Raw genomic sequence first — 18671 nt, forward strand, 5'->3', positions numbered from 1 at the left:
ACTTTCTTTGTGTCTTATTAGCAGTTTTTAACAATTTGATCCTTAATGCCTACTTTTAGCTTCATCTATTTTTAAGATACCCCTTACTCCAGTCATGTAACAATCCGGAGACTTTAACGCTGAGTTAGGAAAAACAACTAACACTTGAGTTGCAGTTTACCTGTGCCACTATCCGTAAATCTTATAACACAGACACATATACGCGACAATGAAGAGATATTCTTTGTTTTTACCTTCACTAATTTTATACTGTCGACTTCGCATTGAGGGGGGGGGGGGGGGGGTGAAATACTGAACATAAAGGATTAAAACTTACGACACAAAGCTGCGAAGTGAGGGTTGCACATACCTGAAACACACAAAAAACGATATAAATTAGTGCATAGCTTAATTATAACTCGAGAAACATGGAGCTGTACGCATATTCGGCATAATTTTAAAAGAACTTCACTAATTATCGAGATCCTTGAGATTACCTATATACTTCCATTAATGGAGAATTTGCATGCAATTTTTTTATTGCTTCATCTGATAGTGCATAAAGGGCTCAATTCACGTTATTTGTTAATATTTTTTTCTGATATGGGAAATAGTATAAAAAAGATATGGAAGTGAGAAAATGCACCGCCTAGTGACGTCATCTGGCGGCATTTCCCATTTAAACACATGTATTTAGCAGACACGATAATTTTTTCATATCTCCTCAAATAATTGTTCAATTGAAGAACCAAGGATATTTTTGTGTTCAGTTCACTCAGTAGTTTACTTTTAGACACGAAATTCATCAAATTTCAGACACTTGCAAATTCTCCATTGGTGACAAAAAGGAAGGAAATCCAAGCTCTGTGTCCAGCACTGAGCGATCGGAGCCCACCGAGCGTCGGCGATGCGACACAACTGTAAAGTTGCATCAAACTCACTCTGATTTGGTCGTCAACACTGCGCTTTAACCTTCATCTCCTCACACTCTCCCCCACCCCCTTTCACTGCCTCTCGCGAGCTGGCAGTCACCACTTATTGTCATGTAAAGTCTTTCGTCGGTGTCCTCTTGAGTAACTTCTCTGAATGGGCACCAGACTCGCCTGTTCTCTACAGCTACTCCAGTTTCAACAGCCCACCGATCGGGAGTAAATCCAGTCGCATCTACCCTACCCGATGCATGCCACTGCTGCACTTGTCGCCGTGCTTTCACGCTCGAGAGAAGAACCACTAATGGTCATCGACAGGTTGAAGGGCCATTCGGCCACAGGAGAAATAATGATTGTTTTGTCTGGACCTCATCCAGACCGTAGAATGCCAAATTCGCCGCGCTGCAGGCGTTCGGGCACCGCTGCATGTCAAGATAACCTTTATTGCGCATGTACTTACATACTCTGAAGGAAACACACGATAATTAAATGAAATCCTCCCCGATTCGAACGGGGTATTATTGACTGCTAGGTAGCTATACTGTCGTGCTAAGAGGAAACGCCGTATGAAAACTCGAGAGTTGCCGATTTTCCTCCAATAAAAAGTTAAATTTCGAGGAGAGTTATAATTTTACTCTTGAAATTTTCAGATAATTCAGAGCTGATTGTAAATAGAATTCTCTGAAAAATTGAAGGAAATTTTTTTCCAGATTTTCTGAAAATTCGTACTGTAACGCGGAGGAAATTTGGTAGCATCCGAAGGATTATACGGCGTTCTTCCTTACCACGGCAGTATACCTACCAGGATGTATCGGTTCCTGATCCATTATAGCCTTGATTTAAATAGAATGAAAGGGAGGTTGCTGTACATGCTCACGATAAATGAGCGAAAATTTCAGTCAGACGATTGGATTCTCGGTATTGATCCAAAAAAGTATGAAGTTACTGCCTGCAAATAATTTCGGTCCCGTGCCAACATTAGGCTGAACAATTGATAAATGCGGGTAAATCAGGAAAGCACGAGTAAAATCCAATGCAGTTTGAAACAAAATAGATATTGCCTTGACTGTTAACATTCAGTCAAGTTTTATTCATTGTTTCTCGTAAACAATTTAGTGACCTTGGTGCAATAAATAGAACCGAAAATTAAATCTGCACAAAGGAATCATAAAACTGAGCGTGAACTTCCTCTGCCGGAATTTCACACTTATTCTAGTCTAAAGGTCCCAGGTTGCAGTGGATTTCCGCCTTGCCATCATGCACTTGGATTATAAGCTTTGCAGTGAATTTCCTACTTGCCTATGTGATCTTTTATTCAAAACTATTGGTGTAAAGAGCAAGACTTGCAGCGGATTAACGAATCATGAGCAGAAGAACCGTAATAAACTCCCTACTATGCGCAATTGCGCATGGTTTCATGGACGTCACCTTGTAATGCAGCTTACCTACAGAGGATTTCCTATAAGCTTTCATGAAAGCTTATAAAAGTTCAGAGCGCGGCTTACGGAAGATTTTCTCCTTGCCACCATGCATTAAACCTTCATAATGCAATGAAGATCCCCCTGTACTTCAATTTTATCGAAGTTTCAACAGTCTATCGGCAAAAAAAGAACGAAACTGCTCACATTATATACTCCTCGGGAAATTAGTGAGTGCTTCATCAAAATATCCGAATCCAAATTCTCAACCCGACTTGCACGGAGAAAGAAACTTCGTGCATAGGACCCGAGGTTGACATGGATCTCTGAAGTTTTTGCATCACGCATCCGAAAACTTGAAGTCCAACTACCGAAGTTCGGGTCAGACTTCTGAAGTACTTCGGTATACACCGAAGGGTTCCGGTCACACATCTGAAGTACTCCAAAACCGAAAGCTTCAGATGTCTGACCCGAACCTCGGCAACTGGACCTCAAGTTTTCGGATCACGCATCCGAAAACTTCAGAGATCCATATGACCTCAACTTCGGGTCCCACGCACGAAGTTTTTTTCTCCGAGTGCCAAAAATTGCTTGCATCCGTGGTCAATTCTCTTTTACAGTCAAATTCAAGTGAATAAAACCCCGTGAGTTTGAGTATATTCTTCCCGACGTCTGATAATCAAGCTTGGACACTCGAAAATTATCTGAACGACGCCCCAAAAAGGAGCCTGAAAAGACACCGATCAGACCCCAAGTCGGACCTTTCTTTTGACGGGCGGTCGAATGAAATTCACGAACGTTGCGCATCAACTCCATTCCCACTTTCGCAACCTCCACCGCACTGATAGAGTAATCAGGCCCGGCACAATGCTCAGTCAGAATTGAACGGCATCCCGCACAAAGCGCCGAAAATCCTCGCAGATTAGCTTACAAACGCCACGACGAGGACGGGAGGGGTGGGGGGGGGGAGGCGAGGGGTCTTTTGGAGCACGAGTTTCCACGCGTGCGCCCCGACAATGGATGGAGCAAGGAGCCCCGAAATTCGGCCGGCGCACAGTTGGAACTACCCATCTGGCAGGGCCAAAAATGAAATGCCGCAAAATTTGATGTTTAATTCACCACGTTTTATATTTAAAGGGGTGCCTCTTGAGTGAAATTCTACGAGAAAACCGACTGCGCCATTTTCAAACTTCTGTATTTTAAATCGACGAAGATATAGGCCTTTAAAGTTTCTGCATCATGTTCATCGGCTCGTTGCACTGTGCGGCGTCGTGATTATCCGCACAAGGTCAGCGATGGGAGACACGTGAAGCGATCGCGGCCTAATCGGACAATCAGAAAGGTAAATAAACGCTCGGCCGATGTGCGACTACGCTCTGATATTTTGCATAACGAAAATACAAATTATATAATTTGCTCGATGCTTTATGAGCACCGGGCCCTATTCTTTGAGTTAATTGGGCCCACCGATCTGACGCTCCCGCGCTCTTCAATGGGTGCTCTTGGGGCCCGCTGCGGGCCTTCGCACAAGGAGAAAAAACTCAAGTCGATTGGCCAACTACAACTTACAACTTCAGGTACACTGGAAAAAAAACACATTGGATCTAGAGTCCAGACTCTTAAAAACAACGACAAGAAAAAATACTCTTGATTCAATCAGATTGAAGCTTAAAACAAGAACCAAGCCTCTTAATCCAGCGGATTTCCTTTTGATTTAAGCTTAAATCTGATTGAATCAAGAGTCCTTTTTATTGTCAATGTTTTTAAGAGTCTCGACTCTAGATCCAATGTGTTTTTTCCAATGTAACGTGATTTTTCAGTTTGAACTTTTGAAGTACACAAATTTCCTAAAAATATGCATGTAAAAGAGGGAAGCTAAACATACATGAGTCGCTTTTACAGCACTCTTTGGCGCTTTACGACGCCTAATCGCCACAAAGCTCGGTCTTCCCACAGGTCATAAGGGAGTTGACACTCCCTCATCTCGTTTAACACCCCTGTCGCCAACCTCTCACTGGGCGTCCCCTACGTCTCCTCCCAGGAGGAACCCAATCAAGCATATTTCTAACAGGAACGCTATCTTCGATCTTTCTAACGGGAAGCTAAACATACGTTTGAAAAAAAAAAAAATAAATAAAAAAATCAAGATTTAGAGCACGCACATGCTGAGCGTTTTGAGGCAAATAGTACTTCTTTACTTTTCAAAATTATTAATGTCTTTCGAAGTTGAAAATAAGCCTACGACATGTCCTGCATTTTATTATTTCTTTTTCGCATTGTCTCAACTATGTTATTAATCATCATCTTATCTATTCGTTGTCCAGAAATGTCGGTTAAATTAGACTCTGAATTAGACGTCTGAGCGAATTCTGAGAGACATTTCGTCTTAAATCTTTAAAAATCTTCGGTTATTTGTGCTGGAAATTTTTCCATGCTAAGTAAATTGACAGGATGGTGTTGTTGCTGAGGTTTTCTTCCTTATTCATAATAATTTCCTAAAGTGGAATCGAACTTTTAAAAAGGTAAGAAGTAGGTATTTATACTGAACGCAGGAGCCACTAGATCCTTCAAACCAAAGGCATATGCATGTTCTAATTCGATACTCTGCGTCACCCAATATTGAAATAAAATTTAGCCCAAGGGTCGATGAATAGAAATTCTTTGTCGCCAATTTATGATGCCATGCGCGAAATAACTCAGCCTTCCGGCAGATTCGAACCCCATATTCTTTGATATTTTATAGCTTCTGTCAAAACATTTCGACATTATTTACACTTGAATAGGCACAAAAAAAGCTGTTCAATGGTTTTTCGTGGACGGCGCCAAGCCTGGACAGAGGATGAGGGTAATATTTTACTCACTTCCTCATAGTGGTAATCATAGTATATTGTATGTAAATCACCAAAAATTCCGAAATTAAGAGGGGACAAAAACTATTTTCATTTCTTCCCACTTTTTTCTTCCCAAGGAGAGGAGGAGGTAGCGTTCAATAGCTCCTCATCTTCCAATTTTGGGCATTCAAGATTTTGGACATGTCGAAAGTTATTATATTGTCAATCAAGCTTAGGTCCAAGCAAAATATCAATTTTTTACACCAATTAGTGACCTTCTCAATTTTTTCCCCAGATGTTATTCAATCTGCAGAGGTGTTCCTTATCGTGGAGTCAAGAAACAACTTTGGAGACAATTCCGTTTTTTTCCGGCATGATCCTTGGTTGATTTTGAAATACATATACGTGAGCTGATGGCCCATCGACCTAATCAAATCAACCGCACGTATTAAATTCAGCGGCCATCTGTTTTATGTGCGCTGCAGTGGGACTAATTTTTTTCAGGACTTTTAAGTAGCACAGTCAACTCAGACGGTCATTATATAACCGTTATTTCGTCTACTGATAGATTGTCTAATAAAACACGGTGAAAAAACTCAGAAATGGCCATTTCTTATTTCGTTTTGGACCATATTTTTTCACTTAATGGACAATCTAGGAGACTCCTGTTTCGTTGATTAAATTTTTTTATGGCTCTTATGAACCTATAACATGTAAGCGGGCACGATCAAGGAAGGGGCATGGGTAAATAAAAAGTTATTTAATATTTAGCTCACACAGGAAGAGGTATGGCCGGCCGAATGAATATACCTTTAAAGTGTGGGAATCCAACAATACGATGCACTTTTTGGAAACAATCCATAAACTATTAAAAAACATTTTCTGTTAAAATATGATGCAATTCTATATTCAAACTCTAAAAATATTTACAAATCATCAAGTAACGCCACAATTATAGATAACACATGGAAGACCTTATCTTAGCATTGATCAGGTACAGTCTCACGCTTAGTCCGAATGAATATTCGAAAAAAAATAGAAAGTGTGCGGGATAAAATCTAGCAAATTATAATATTCATTATGCTTACTTTACTCAATTGTTCTCATTTCGCAGCATTGCAATACATCATCTTAATATTTTGGTGGCCTCCCTAACCGAAGAATTTAACTCCAAACCGAGGTTGAGAAAATGGTTTTAAAAATGTATCTTCCTATATACAAGAATATACTTGTGCAATTTCTGTCTAATATTTTGTTGATTTTGACGTTAGGTCAGTAGAAAAATCAGTAAATTTTTTGGCCAGAGAGAGGGAGTTGACAGCTGCCTGGTTAAACGTCAAAATGCCCGACTGGAGCTACTACAGCATTGAAATGGTATCACGTTCTTTTAACGACGATTTGAGAGACTAAATCTGATGTGCTAAGAGGAAACGCTGTATGGGCACTCTAACAACATCATACGCACCCGCGGATAAAATATTAATTTTTGAGAAAAGTTATGGATATTTTTGCTTGGAATTTTCGCGTACTTCAGATTAATCGGATTGCATTTTGCAAAAAGGAACCAGAAGCATTGCAATGATGCTAAGATTGTGCATAAATTCATCCTTTGCAGTAAAATAACTGAAATCATGAAAAAATATGATATTTACATGGTAATTTTGTCGTAGATTCACAGTTTTCAGCGAGTAAAATAGAAGCTGTCAATGGATAATCAGGATGTTTTTCAAAGACAAAAGAAGTTGCACAATATTAGCAACATTGCAATGCTCGTGGCTCCTTTTTGCGAAATGCAATCCAATCTATGTATTAAATTATCTTTCATTGGAGAAAAAGTATCTAAAAGTCTCCTTAATTGGCCGATTTTTCAATAAAGGAAATTTGGCAACGTCGGAATGGCTCATACGCAGAGTAGAGCTCATGCGTTGAGAAAATCTCCCGGCACAACAGAACGCCAAGAGCGGGGATTATGCATCTTTAAACATTCTCTCATTTGATGAATCGCAGCGATCCGAAAAGAGTGAACACGAATTCGTTTAGAATCCTCATTAATAAATATCTTTTCTTTCGCCTCCGAACCGCGCCGCGCCGCTCGTAAATCAACACGAGATCACTTTCGCGAGCGGGCGCAGGGCCGGAACTTTGGACGCTGCTCTTCATCTTTCCTTGCTCTTGTTTCTATACTTTAATTTGGGCAGGTCACATACAGCGCGACAGCATGAATACGCGACATGACCGCTCCGTTGTCAAATCAAATTCTGATGAAATCCACATCCGGTGGAATCCGTGCTCCCATTCTACGGTCCTCAAAAGTTCTGGGACTCGGAAATTTCTTGTTCGGATTTTTTTGTAAGTTCCGAGAGAGTTCAAAAAAATCCAAAGATCTGAGACATTCACAGGAAAAAAAACACATTGGATCTAGAGTCCAGACTCTTAAAAACATCGACAAGAAAAAATACTGTTGATTCAATCGGATTTTTGCGTAAATCAAGAACCAAGAGCGGATTTCCTTTTGATCTAAAGCAAAAATCTGATTGAATCAAGAGTATTTTTTCTTCTCAATGTTTTCAAGAGCCTGGACTCTAGATCCAATGTGTTTTTTCCCAGTGCTTCGGGAATTACAAAAGTTCCGCGAGAGATTCTGGCCAATCTCAAAAGTTTCGGAATTTTGAGCTAGTTCAGGGGAATGTGAGCTGATTCAAATTTTGAGGCAAACCACTAAACAATGAAAATAACTGTTAAAAACATATTTGAAAGCTCATTATGCGGCCTTTACCTAATCAATGAATTTTTCCCCAATGTCAAAGATACAACACGGGGATGAAAAAAACTAATGGGCAGTAGATTACTTCCGCTGTATTTACCTACTAAATCAGACTATACACTCCAAATCGTGTTCAAAAATATTGGAACTTTAGAGAGATTAACCTTTATGACAAATTCTTTAACCGACTCAAGAGCTTCATTTTTAAAATTAAGTTGCGATGGCACGTAAAACCAGTGGATATATTTCACACCCTGCGATTTAAACTTTATAATCTGTAAGCTGCAGGCACAGCAGTCATAAAATGCATCCACTCCGTTTAATGGGGTACTCATCAGTACGAGGAAAAAAAAAAGTCGTTTTGAGTGGCCAAATTAATCGGCTTGAGCAACTGAATTCGGTGCATTTACGTTGACCCGTTGGTCGAGGCCAAATTTAGTGCCGGCACACCCATTTCAGTCGAACAATTCACTTCTTCCGAATAAGCATTATCCTTCGTATGTGCCCTTTTGCACTCATGAATGCAGTTATGAATTTATGCATTTATGAAGGCTTTTATGACTTGCCTTGTACTGATTCCTTCCTGAAAATTGCGTAAACGTCTGAAATTTCGAGACAACTCTCTTGGTAGAGACCTGTCATATCAAATTTAATCACACGTCCTCTTGATTTTTGAAATATGATTGAATTTGACTATGTGACAACACTGCTCCGCAAAGACGTCTCCGTATTTGGAAAGTGGCGTGGATCGGGCTCCCGAAATCCCGCAAAAATGCTGTCTTCGCCCTTTCTATTGTTGGTCGTGGAGAAAGTCAAAACAAACGGAGTTGGGATGGTCTGAAATGCGAAAATTACGCAAGAGACAGTTTAAAACAGGAACCAGGGCCGGCGGCCAGGCTGCGAGTGCCCATGACGAGAAAAAGCCTCCTGATGACGTCACTTGTCCGCGAGGAGTCAAATTTGATCGGAGATGAAGCGAAGTTGTCAAATTACCATGAAACGAGATGAGTCATTACGAAAAGTTCGATTTAGTCAAAATGCTGTGGAACCAAATACTTCGGTTTGCAGAACTAACTTTCAGAAATTCTATTAACCCAACCACAGATCGATCCGGCGGTCCGAATTATTCGGTTTCGTGTACCAAACAAAACTAGAGTTCTGAGGGGAACAGGATGACAATATTTGACGCCAATGATGAATTCTGTGCGAAAAATTATGGGGAAGAAGGCCGTGTTCGATCAGTTCTGGTCTTTATCTGTCACTTAAATTCCGAGAAAAACGATGACTTTCCAAAAAGATTGAGATGTTCTAGTTCTGAATACTACTTCACTTCAAGTGTAGGCAAGGTGTTTATATCCCTCACAGGCGGATCCAGACACCTCAATCGAATTTTTGAAGCATCTAATCTGCAGTTAGTTGAGTTAGTGTCAGTTTCGTCCTGAATAATAACCAAATTTAAGCGCCTTTCCTTCACCTTTCCTATGTCCCTGCACGGAGAAAAAAACTTCGTGCATGAAACTCGGAGTTGAGGTCATATGGATCTCCGAAGTTTTCGGATCACGTATCTAAAAACTTGAGGTCCAGCTGCCGAAGTTCGGGTCATCGAGACATCGAGGCACTTCGGTATGTTCCGGAGTATTTCAGATGTGTGACCTGAACCCGTCAGCATATATCGAAGTACCTCAGATGTTTGACCCGAACTTCGGCAGATGGACCTCAAGTTTTTAGATACGTGATCCGAAAACTTCAGAGATCCATTTGACCTCAACTTCGGGTCACACGCACGAAGTTTTTTTCTCCGCGTGCCTTCTATCTTCCTTCTCTTCTTTTACCTCCTTTGATTCAGGCAAACGGAAGGCCCGTACCCCCCCCCCCCCCCGGATCCGCCATTGTTAACCCTTATTAAAGTTAAGTATTTCAGATGTGTGGCCTGAACCCTTCGGAATTTATCGAAGTACTTGAGATGTCTGACCCGAACTTCGGCAGCTGGACCTCAAGTTTTTAGATACGCGATCCGGAAACTTCAGAGATCCATTAGACCTCAACTTCGGGTCACACGCACGAAGTTTTTTTCTCCGCGTGCCTTCTATCTTCCGTCTCTTCTTCTACCTCCTTTTATTCAGGCAAACGGAAGGTCCGTACGCCCCCGCCGCCCATCCGCCGATGTTAACCCTGGAATGTCCATGCATATTGCATATTAGTTTTTCGGCTGTAGCTCGCCCGGCGCCGAATCCTGGACCATCGGGAGCGGCGACCGCAGTCCGGTTACCTACCGGACCCACCGCCGAGTATGAGCGGGAGTATCATGGCGGGTATTTTGCAACTAATGGAAGTTGGGGGCCCGAGGGCACGGGGGTCTCCTTGCGGCCTGGGCCGCGCCGGTGCTGCGGTTTGTCAATGGGCGCCCACGCTGCGGTGAGGCAACTCCGGCTCGCAAACCACATGTTTGCTCAAAGAGCCCCATATCCGCACGGCCCGACCGCGGCGCGGCGGAGCCGCAGAAATAAGTCCGACTGTCAGTGTCAGAACGTCTATCGAGGCCCGACTCCGGACTTCTGACGCTTCTGACAGGGTGCCGACAGGACCCTTTTTTCGAGCCAGAAACTTCCATTTTCGACGGATGGATGACGTGCCCCCGGGGCTTCCGACTCGAGGAACCGCGCCCCAGATTTTGTCACCCCTATGACGTATGGCCGTATCTCCAGTGGCGTGGCGTGAATTGCGATATATCGATTTTTATGCCATTTAAACCTGTGGAAAAGGATCGGTAAACAGGGTGGTCGCAGCGAACGACCTAATCATCGATTCTTTACCATAGGTTTGAATGGCATAAAAATCGATATATCGCAATTCACGCCACGCCACTGCGTATCTCCGTTTCCACGTGAGCCCTGTTTTGCGTATAAATCCAAGCTTTCTGAGGCTCATGCGGAAGTAGCCCTTTACGCTTTAATAAATTGAATGTGCCTTTCCGTTAAATTTCCCAAAATTAACTCATAAATGTGCGAGACTGGCATTTATTAAAGTATACATCAAAATCAGTAAACTCCAAAGGGAAGAAAGATCCACATTATACCTGAAAAAATTGTCAGTGCTTGAATGTTCGCACTGAGTTTTCTCTCCGCGCGGCATTGCAACTCTGCCATGCTGAGGAAAAACGCTGGATCGAACGTTGACAAATCTCCACCGAATAAATATTTATTTACAAAACAGTTTTCGAACATTTCTCCTTAAAATTTTCAAAAATGGGTGGAATTCCGAGCAAAATCCGTGGAAAATCTGAGAAAATATTTGCAACCCTCACATAATTCATAACGTGTAGGAAATTTGGCAACGTTGAAAGTCCGATGGAGCGTTTTACCTCAGCACGCAGCACGGCGTCAGAACAAATCCGCTCACCGAAATTTCCACGTCCAATTTGGCAGAGGTGGGATCATCGATATCGCTTCGGATTTCGAACCGAGTTGGCGGGCAGCGAGCGTCGCGACGCGCGAGTTGGGCTAAACAACCCCCCTCCCCCTCCCCCCGCCCCCCGCGCCGTCGGCCGGCCGGCGTGGCCCCTGGCCGGACACGGACATAAAAAATGAAAACACGAATGCATAAAATTGGCACAGAAAAGTTCGACGCTCGGCGGAGTGGTGGCGGCGGCCGCTGACAACTAGGGCAGAGTTTAGAAAGGAAGGCCGGTCCCGACTCGCGGAAAAACGACGTATCTGTGCGGGGGCTAGCGGAGGATCCGCGCGGTTTTAGCATAGCGCCGAGTGCACGGAGCCGCCTCGCACCGACACCACGCACGGCGAACAAACTAGTTTTGGATTTGATTTCGCTCGAAACGCTCTTGAAGCGCGGCAAAGACTTCGGTTCGTGCGCCCCGCCAAACTTTACCGTTCGGGCAGGGCTGGGGGTGCAGAAATTTCCCGATCTCGCGCCCGCGCGAGGAAATGTGTTAGGAAGGAAAAGTCTGAAGAATCAAAAGTCGAAAGTCGAAGGAAAAAGGAAAAGAAAGGTCATCTTTTTTTTAAATTGGCGGCAAATTCTGTGCAAAACCGACGAAGAAAATGTGAGAAGCCGGCAAACGGTCGCGCAGAAATGTGGGAGCCTGGAAGATTCTGCACTCCTGCGGACATCCGAAATTGGCGCAGTTATAAAAACCGAAAGGCGAGTAGGCGTCGCAGAGCGCCCTAGCGCGCCGTAAAAGCGGCTTTTATACATACATATAAAATCCGAACTAACGTTCAGGTAACGATGCTTTTCGACAGCCGAATGGAGACACGCTCTTCTTAGGAAAAAGACTCTTCTCCGAGATGGTCGCATGGAGAGAGGGGAATTTCTGAGCTTGGTGCGTTGCAAGAGGGAAAATCAAACTAAAGGTACTGCATGTGGCGCTAAGGCCAGTGTCGATTTTCAAAAAAATTTGATAAGAAATCGAGTTGAGTCCAAAGGTGGTCATTTTCATCCAATTTTCATTTCAAGAGGTAAATTTTGTGGGAGATGGCACCGAATAGATCGCTGCGTAATTTTGTCTCCAAGGACAGACCTATATAGTTCGGCTACGTTGTGAGGGAAGGGGGTAGTCATTAATCAGATTTTCAGCGTTACAACTTTACTTCGCTCAACTGCAGCTCTAAAACTCCGGGAACCTGCTCATTAAGCTTTAGAAAGCCATGTGATTCGATATTTGACCGTCGAATACGAAATTCAGTTGGTCATTATTTATCAATTATTCTCCATGATGCAAGTAACAAGCGTATAATCCTTAAATGCAGAGAGCAAAGGCAGTCTGCATTATAGGAAAATCGCGAAGTCAAATGTTAATAACTTTTAGAAGTTTGCAACGAGCGAACGGCGGCGCGCTGAATGGGCAATTGAGTCAATGAACCAGCTGATCGTGGGCCGGAGTCGCGGTGGTGCTGACAAGGAAAACATTTCCATGCATTCGAAATTACCTTTTAATTTTAAAAAAGTTGAGCTTTACATCGCAGTCCTTGTTGGGACTATATGACGGTGAGGAATAAGCCTCCAGTTAGTACCTTTTTCTATCTGGTATTGGGAACTGTTGCATTAGAAGAATTTTTCTCGATTGAAAACCCAATCAAACTGAGGAGTACGATTTCGAAACCATCATCTCTACATTTTTAAATTTTACATCGAATATTATGAGGATAAATAATATCAAATTAAATATATTTTTACACGACGAAATGAACTTCGTCGGTTGGATTCAACCCTATTGTTTTAAAAATGAATTTGACTACACAAATTATGACGAAAATTTAAGGCAGAAATTGGTGCAAGAAGACTACTACATCTTAGATATAAACAGCTCCCATGGAGACATTCGCAGAGATTTCCATTAAATTTTTGGTTCGATTAAAATATTACATAACCAAAAATATTTATTAATGCCGTAAGTACCGATTTTAAATGCGATCACTGTAATTATTTTAATGATCAATTTTATTAATATTTGTGGATTGTAGGCACGGGTAATTTCATTACCCTGGTCGAAGTCTGAAGGATGATAAAACAACATCTCACAAGTAACCAAATTTTATGAGTCGCTCCCATTTCAAAGGGTTGAAAATTCAATATTTTAAACTTTTGATGTAGTCATTGTTTTGCGTGCACTCATATTAAGTTTAATATTTTTGAGATGTGATATGTTAAGAAATATTGGATTCGAACGATCTTGTTTTCTACATTCGTCAATAAGAAATCCTCCATAGTTTTCAGGCAGTACCTGAGGGGTCCACTTACAGAAACTTAATCAACTTAATGACTCTCATCTTCGAATTTGCACGCTCTAAGCAAGGAGAAAGAAAAGAGGTGGTCCACCTGAATATGTACATATATAAAAAAAAAATTCGAAACAAGCAAACAGCTGCATCGAATCTCTGTGCGTAGATTCGGATTTATTCTGCCTAACCTAACGATGTAGTGTTGTGCTTCTACAAAAAGAGGAAAAAAAAACCTAAAATCCCCCTTGTTGTGTCTTGTAAGGGTTTAAAAGTTGTAAAGTGTAAAGATATATCAGTATAAAAATTCTCTGGCAAGTTTGTAGAGTTTGAGAAAGAGTATCTGGATCGATTTAAAAAAAAAAAAAAAAAAAAAAAAAAAAAAAAAACCTGATTTATTCATTGCTAGGCTTTGATTAAATCTTCAATAACTGGCTCAAAAGCTGCATTGATCTGTAATTTTATCTTTAGTTGTCGTAGCTCGTAGAAAAAGCTCAGATTATGACGATTTGGACAGTGGGTAACTCGCAGCCTCCAACGAATTAGACTCCCGTATGTCCGGCTCAAAATGTTTCCGACGACTTTGCTTTCGATTTTGAAGAGCCCACTTAATTTAAAGAGCTTGTGAATTAAAGGAAGATCGATTCTGGAATCTTCCGATGGGTGAACTCTCGGAGAAAAAAAGCGAGAATTATTAAAACTTAATTCTTAAATGAAAATATTATTTTGCAGGCATGAAAATACATTTACGCTGTCTCAGCTAATTTCAATATTATGATAGGTCATCCATCATATCATCATTCCAGAAAAGTCATTCAAGTTTGATCTCGTCTCGCCAAAAATTCAAAGATCTTATCTGACCCCGGAACATCACAACTCCTTTCATTTTGAACTTTTTGCTGTCGAATTTGAGCTTAAATGCCCGGGGTGCCGTTTTCCAGCAATGCCGCTGATTACTTGAACGTATACTCTTGCCCAAACTGTGTCAAAATGACTCAAATTTGAAGGAACTAAATTAATAGTATTTGACTGTTATTTTTGATTTATCTTTATTTGCACAAAAGGCATATTGGCAAAATTATGTTCGAATACTGTTAAAAACTGAACCGATAAAATTTCCTCTTCCAGAACCGATCTCAGATTTTAGGGGCTTGGAGGACAAGGTGCACAAGTGCAGTTTTTTCTATTTCGAGAAATACGTCTTGGAAGTTTCGAAATCACACGGATTCTTAGAGCGAAAAGAAAGTTCAAACTGACATTTTGATGCTTAAAAATTTGAGTCTGGGAACAAATTCTTCACAGAAAAGGCATGAAGACTAGTTTAAATTGAAATCATTGATATCTCAATTTTATTCAAAAACTGCACTTTACGCGCCTTTTCCTCCAGGCCCTGCATTTGTCATAAGTCACGGACGACGGAGAAAAAGAGAAAAAAGGCGACAAACCTTGTCTTTTTTTCACTCTCGGGGTCGGTGTGGTCCCGTCCTTCGCGGACGCCGTCGACGTCTTGAGGATATCTTGAGAACTTACAAACTCACAGCAAACACCAATAACGAGCACCACAAATAATCCGTTTGATCGTGACATTTTCACCTTCATTTTTGACTTAGAAATACAACTGGGAGAAATCCGAACTGAGGTGGCACCCGCGCGGGATCCGACCGGTCGATAGCTACTGATCCGAGGGGGTAACTAAGACTAAGAAGGGATGCTCTGAGGGTGGACTATGCACATGGCTGAAGGGGAAACACAGAACTGGACACTGCCCAAGCGGACCGCGGACTGATCGGGATCGTTAGCGGACTGAGCGACTGCGACTGCGCTGATTGTGACCCACTCTCACCTCGACGCCGATCTTTCACAAACTGCTAAGAAAATCGCCCGACTGCCACAGACCCGTCGCGACAGGAGCCCGCCCGAGTGGGGGCGGCCGCCGCAGCGCCCTCGCAGACGGGTGGTGAATTGCGGAACTATTCTGACGTCACCTGCTCTCCATAATATCGATAGGGTTGATAGGGCATCAGATGCATTTTGATCGAGATAGATCCTCCTCTGGAGCCTTTCACCGGATGTCTTGAGTTCTTGTCGCTATGATGGTTGGTCTGCCGATTGAATCAGCGAGAACAAAAACGCACTAACTCGAAAAAATGAGAATAATCAAGACACACACAAAACTGCACAAGAAGTTAGTCCAAGAAATGATTTTTGATGCCTAAAGACTGGTACTTTAGGACACTTTAAAGGTCCAAGTTGGAACAGATGCGCTAACTTCAATGACCTTTATGAAACTGACTGTCTTTAATGAAAATTGAGCATTTCCGAGTTACGAGTTGGTGTAATTTCGTACTCAATGATTCGATTATGATCCGAACTGAACGAAAAAAGGACAAAAATTTACTCAATCATGAAAAGTGTCACTTTTTGTTTTTCGTTATAACCCTAGCATGACTGGTGCGGGTCTATAAGGATGAGGTTAAAAGCATGAGAGTCATGTATCATACCCGCACGGGCCGGGAGTTTTGAAAAAAATACTTATGCGTTATCGCTTAATAGGGCTCATAACATGTGTCCAATTGGTGTGCTTTATTTAGAAATAAGAAAGAGGAAGCAGATGAAGAAATTGAAGGGGACAAAGTGGAAGAAAAGAGGAAATGAAGAAAAAGAAGAAGAAGACGAGGGAGAGGAGGATGCTCAGAGAGGACGATGAAGTGGTAGAAGAAGGTAAAGTAAAAGAGAGAGAAGAACCAGAAAAACATTAAGAAGAACAAGGAAAAGCGAAATAATTAGATAAACATTTCCTCGTGTACTTCTTCCTTCTTTGCTTCCTCTTCTCCTTTCTCGCCATCAAATTTTTCTTTCTCTTTTTCCAATTTTTCCTATTTTCCTTCTTCCTGTTGATCATCTTCATTTTTCCACTTCTTTTTCCCTTCCCTCTTCCTCTTCATCATTATTACTTCCTCTTTTTCTTATGGATTCCAATGCGTCTCCATCTAACATATGTTAGGGATCTTGAGATGTTGCTAGTATTGGCTTCTTAAAAAGTATTCCTATAAGGATCTTCAAGATCCGAATCTTTCGGACTAATAAAATCAGGAGCCACTATTTCTGACTAATCCTCAAAAGTACCAAGCTTTAAAAGGACACTGATGTCAGGTATGCTGTTCTTACAAAGATACAGAAATAACACAGTTCCTTCTTTCAGAATTTAGTCCAGGTAGAGTTATAGTAAAAATTAGAACCTTTTTCGGAGGCTCGTGCTGTATAAACTCTTAGGAAAGCCACATTTTTCTTGTAATTTCAGCGTTTCTCGAAATATTTTTCTCGGAATTTCAGCATTTCCTGTAATATTTTGTTCCCAGCATAATTAAAATCATCACTCAGTTGCATTGAAGGTCGTATGCATGAATTTGCAGACGCCCTAAAATATCTCAATAGGATGCCGCCCGCCAAATGTAGGTTGAAATGTCAGTTTTCGTCTCAAGACGAATTACTTAATTTGCATTTGAACAAACATCCATATACCGTTATTATGCAGGTTGGAACACAATATATGATAATCGTCGAAATGAAAAATGCAAATCGGAATGATTGTCGAGAAAAGCCGGTCTTGCCAAAAGCAACGAATTGCACACTTCTGCATCAAGGTCTGCATCGAGACTTCGAGACCTTCGCATTTATCTCCGGTACACTCTAATATTTCAGCAATAAAACTGAGGCATTTTGGTGGGCTTAAAATTAGATTTCATATTTTTTCCTCCCTATTTCAAACACCCACAAACACACAACAACACAATTTCCGTTAACAGTGACGGAAAATATAAAACAACGAGTAAAATGATGCTTTATCTAATTAGAAAAATACAACCAGAGTCAGCCTAACTGCATATCAATGTTGCCGAATTTCTTCTCGCATATTACATTTTATTAGGAGAATCTTAGGCACGACTCACTAAAAATTTCACTGATTCCTCCTCTGTCGTCATCCAAAAATTAGAGAAATTTTGGACAAACATTACTCGGGTATACATTCTTGTGAAAAAATGAATTGGTTACGTCAATTCTGAAGCATCGGAATGAAGTTACCTTCCTTCGTCCGAGCAACGACGAATTTTTTGGTGACGAAAAGGAGAGATTAGGCAACGTCTGATTGTTAATTGAAAATAGTAAACAATAGCATTTTGTGAGATATCTACTGTGAAGCAAGCGTATGAGATGCAAGGTAGAACTGTCTGGGAATAGTAGGAAAGAAAATGATACTGCATAATAGGGTTGGACAAAACACAGAGGGTGAACTGATGAAGTGTAAGATATTTATGCACCTTACTTCTTTTTACAGCTTAGCTTACTTTAATTTTTAAGTTAGTAGTTAAACATTAAACGATGATCCAGCTTTCTATCCGGGCGTTTAAGTCTCTACGTATGTGAGCAGAAAAAATGTACAGAGACCCTGAGAACTGCTAAACTTTTCCTGTTACATTGACTTTGAACTGAACTTTGTCTTTTGTTGTTTATTAAAATAAAATAAAAAATTTACAGTTTCAGACTAGGTATATCAATTAGCGCCTCCGGAGCTCGTGATTTAGTACGATGTTAACTTTTACTTCGTTTTCAGCGGCGTGCGAACGGGTTTATGCGAACAGTGGTGATTCCAGCAAGTTGGCAACACTGTCAATACTCCATTTAAAGTAATTGAATATATCGATTTTAGACGAGACAGCCTGCCTTACATGGAATCGATTGTTTAACCTACATTTAAATGGAGAAAAAACAGTCTTGCCAACTTGCGAGAATAGCACATCTGAATGAGCGCATTTGTTTTTCAAGTGCATAAAATGCTATTAGTGGTAAAGCATGAATCATTGACTATCTATTTTTACTCATTTAAAACTATGGTAAAAAATCGATTGTTACGGTGTTTCTTTCAAACAAATCGATAAATGATCATTTTCTATTAGTATAAATAACACATCGATCGATTCATCACAAAACACGACACGCTAACGAAAGCCACTCTA

General features: G+C 41.2%; 1 protein-coding gene across 2 annotated transcripts in view; it reads right to left on the reverse strand.

Moving 5' to 3' along the window:
* The window catches only part of stw (laccase), a 160155-nt gene extending 144611 nt beyond the window's left edge, over positions 1-15544 (reverse strand). The window contains exon 1 of one of the 2 annotated variants that reach the window (XM_072298072.1): positions 15102-15544. In XM_072298072.1, coding sequence (XP_072154173.1) covers positions 15102-15255 — 154 coding nt within the window. In that variant the 5' untranslated portion in view covers positions 15256-15544. The remainder of the gene's footprint in view (positions 1-15101) is intronic. The other variant, XM_019057634.2, reaches the window with a different exon arrangement.
* Between the last annotated feature and the right edge of the window lie 3127 nt (positions 15545-18671).

This window comes from Bemisia tabaci, chromosome 1 (assembly GCF_918797505.1).
Source record: "Bemisia tabaci chromosome 1, PGI_BMITA_v3".
NCBI lineage: Eukaryota > Metazoa > Arthropoda > Insecta > Hemiptera > Aleyrodidae > Bemisia > Bemisia tabaci.